Source organism: Amphimedon queenslandica, unplaced genomic scaffold (genome assembly GCF_000090795.2).
Source record: "Amphimedon queenslandica unplaced genomic scaffold, v1.1 AMPQUscaffold_12826, whole genome shotgun sequence".
In the NCBI taxonomy this organism is placed as follows: Eukaryota; Metazoa; Porifera; class Demospongiae; order Haplosclerida; family Niphatidae; genus Amphimedon; species Amphimedon queenslandica.
This window is the reverse complement of record NW_003546938.1, coordinates 7676-9637: the sequence shown is the minus strand read 5'-3', so window position 1 is coordinate 9637 and position 1962 is coordinate 7676. Positions and strand designations below refer to the sequence as shown.

General features: G+C 38.1%; 1 protein-coding gene across 1 annotated transcript in view; it reads right to left on the bottom strand.

Moving 5' to 3' along the window:
- LOC109586618 (jerky protein homolog) overlaps window positions 1–815 on the bottom strand; it is an 11082-nt gene extending 10267 nt beyond the window's left edge. Inside the window, exon 1 of the mRNA XM_020002817.1 lies at window positions 43–815. Coding sequence (XP_019858376.1) covers window positions 43–815 — 773 coding nt within the window. The remainder of the gene's footprint in view (window positions 1–42) is intronic.
- Window positions 816–1962: the final 1147 nt, after the last annotated feature.

Here is a 1962-nt window from a genome sequence, read left to right as displayed (position 1 = left end):
GGACTATAGAGCGGTATGTATGCTAGACCAGTCTGGTCTAACAGTGAACGGCTGATGGTTTCTTGCTTGTCATTGCCAGTTTTAATAGCATTTCTGTTGAAAGGACATATGCCGGTTACTTCAAAGCCACTTGCAATGTTTCTCTGTGTCATTGACCTTCTCCATGCATCAGCAAATAATACAGAGAAATCGTATCTGGTTACCACACGACCAGGGTTTTTAGTGCAGAACTCATGACACACAGCCTTCCAAGCAGTTTTTAATGGCCCAAAACACCCTTTGTCAAGTGGCTGTGTTAAATGAGTGGTATTGGGTGGCAATACAAATATTAAAATTTGCTCTTCAGCTGCTATCTTGATAAGGTCGGGACCATAATGAGTAGAATGACCATCCATCAGGAGAAGGAGAGGACGTACCCTAGGAACACTTGTTAAAAACAGCTTACGAAACCAGTACAAAAACAGCTCTCTACTGATCCATCCATTTGGAGATGAGCCGTAAAGTGTACCTGGTATTTCTCCTACCATTAGCTGATCATTAAAGGTCTTACGATCAAATATTACAAATGGAGGCAACGGTACTCCAGCTGCACAAGTGCATGCCAGAACTGTGATTTGAGACTTCCCTTCTCCAGTGATTTGACTGACATTCTTAGCTCCACGACCACTCACAACTTTCAAAGATTTAGGATTCAATGGGAGTCCTGTTTCATCACAGTTGAATATGCGAGTTGGATTGTTGAATAGAGAATTTTCTTTAAGTGTATCTTCAAGTATATCAAAATACTTTTGTATGACACTATTATCAGTGGCCATGGCTCTCGAAAGACTTAAAGGCACAGCAGTATGAAGTGATAATTCACTGTGCCTGCTACAAAATTTCTGCCACCATCCATAAGAAATTGAGACGTCACTTAAACCCTTTGACTGAATTGTTTGTCTTACTAATGCAAGAACTTCTGAAACTGTGCGGGGAAATCCAATCTGAGATAAAAACTTAGCCAAAATAACCTCTTCTTCTTTTGTAAGATACGGCACTGGGCCAGGTTTAGTTCCATGTTGAACATTTCCCCTGATCCTGTCATAAAGTGTTGATTTGGGAATGCCATATAGCTCCGCTGCAAGTCTAACTGTCAACCCCTCTTCTTCAACTGCTTTGATAGCATTTGTCATGCTTATTTCAGGCCATGTAGAGTATGTACATGGGCGTGTCGCCATCTAAAAAAGACATTAACATAAAAAATTGATTATCATACCAATGACATGTAAACATGGGGAAAAGGCTTGGTGCTAGATTGATGTACCTTTATTTTACAGAACTAAAGCCTGAGCAATTTGCACCTTGCATGCACTCAGTATGGCTACACATGATAGAGCAGCTTTGAAAACAAACTGCATGCTATACAAACAAATTTTGTTTTTATAGTGACTTACATTCAATAGAGGTAGTATTTATGATAAGAAAAGGCAGCTGAGAGATTCAATGAGTCCAAACAAAAATACAAACAAGGAGCCTCGTGCTTTGTTGCAGCAATTAATGAAGATGGGTGTGACCGATAATGATAATTAACTAAAAAGGTATAATACCTGAACAGTAAGCAAAGATGACCAAGATGTTTACAGTGGTATTTGAAGAAGACAGTCAGTACTAAAGTTCTGGTGGTACAAAATTATTCTTCGAACAAAGCTTGCTTCGTTGTGGCTAAGTGACGAAAATGGAGTTAACACGGCCGATTATTGTGTGAATCTACTAAGTGTGTTTAGCAAATTATATCTTTACAAAAAAAGAAGGTAATGCTTTGATTTTTACCATGCAAACAGATATTGTGATGATCTATATGTAGTGCAAAAATCACTGGAAAATAATGTTTAGTTTTCAAAATATAACTGTCCGAAGTTTGATTAGTCCGATTATTGATTAATTACTCTAGTTTATTTCTTTTTATAATATTGTTGAGGTGCC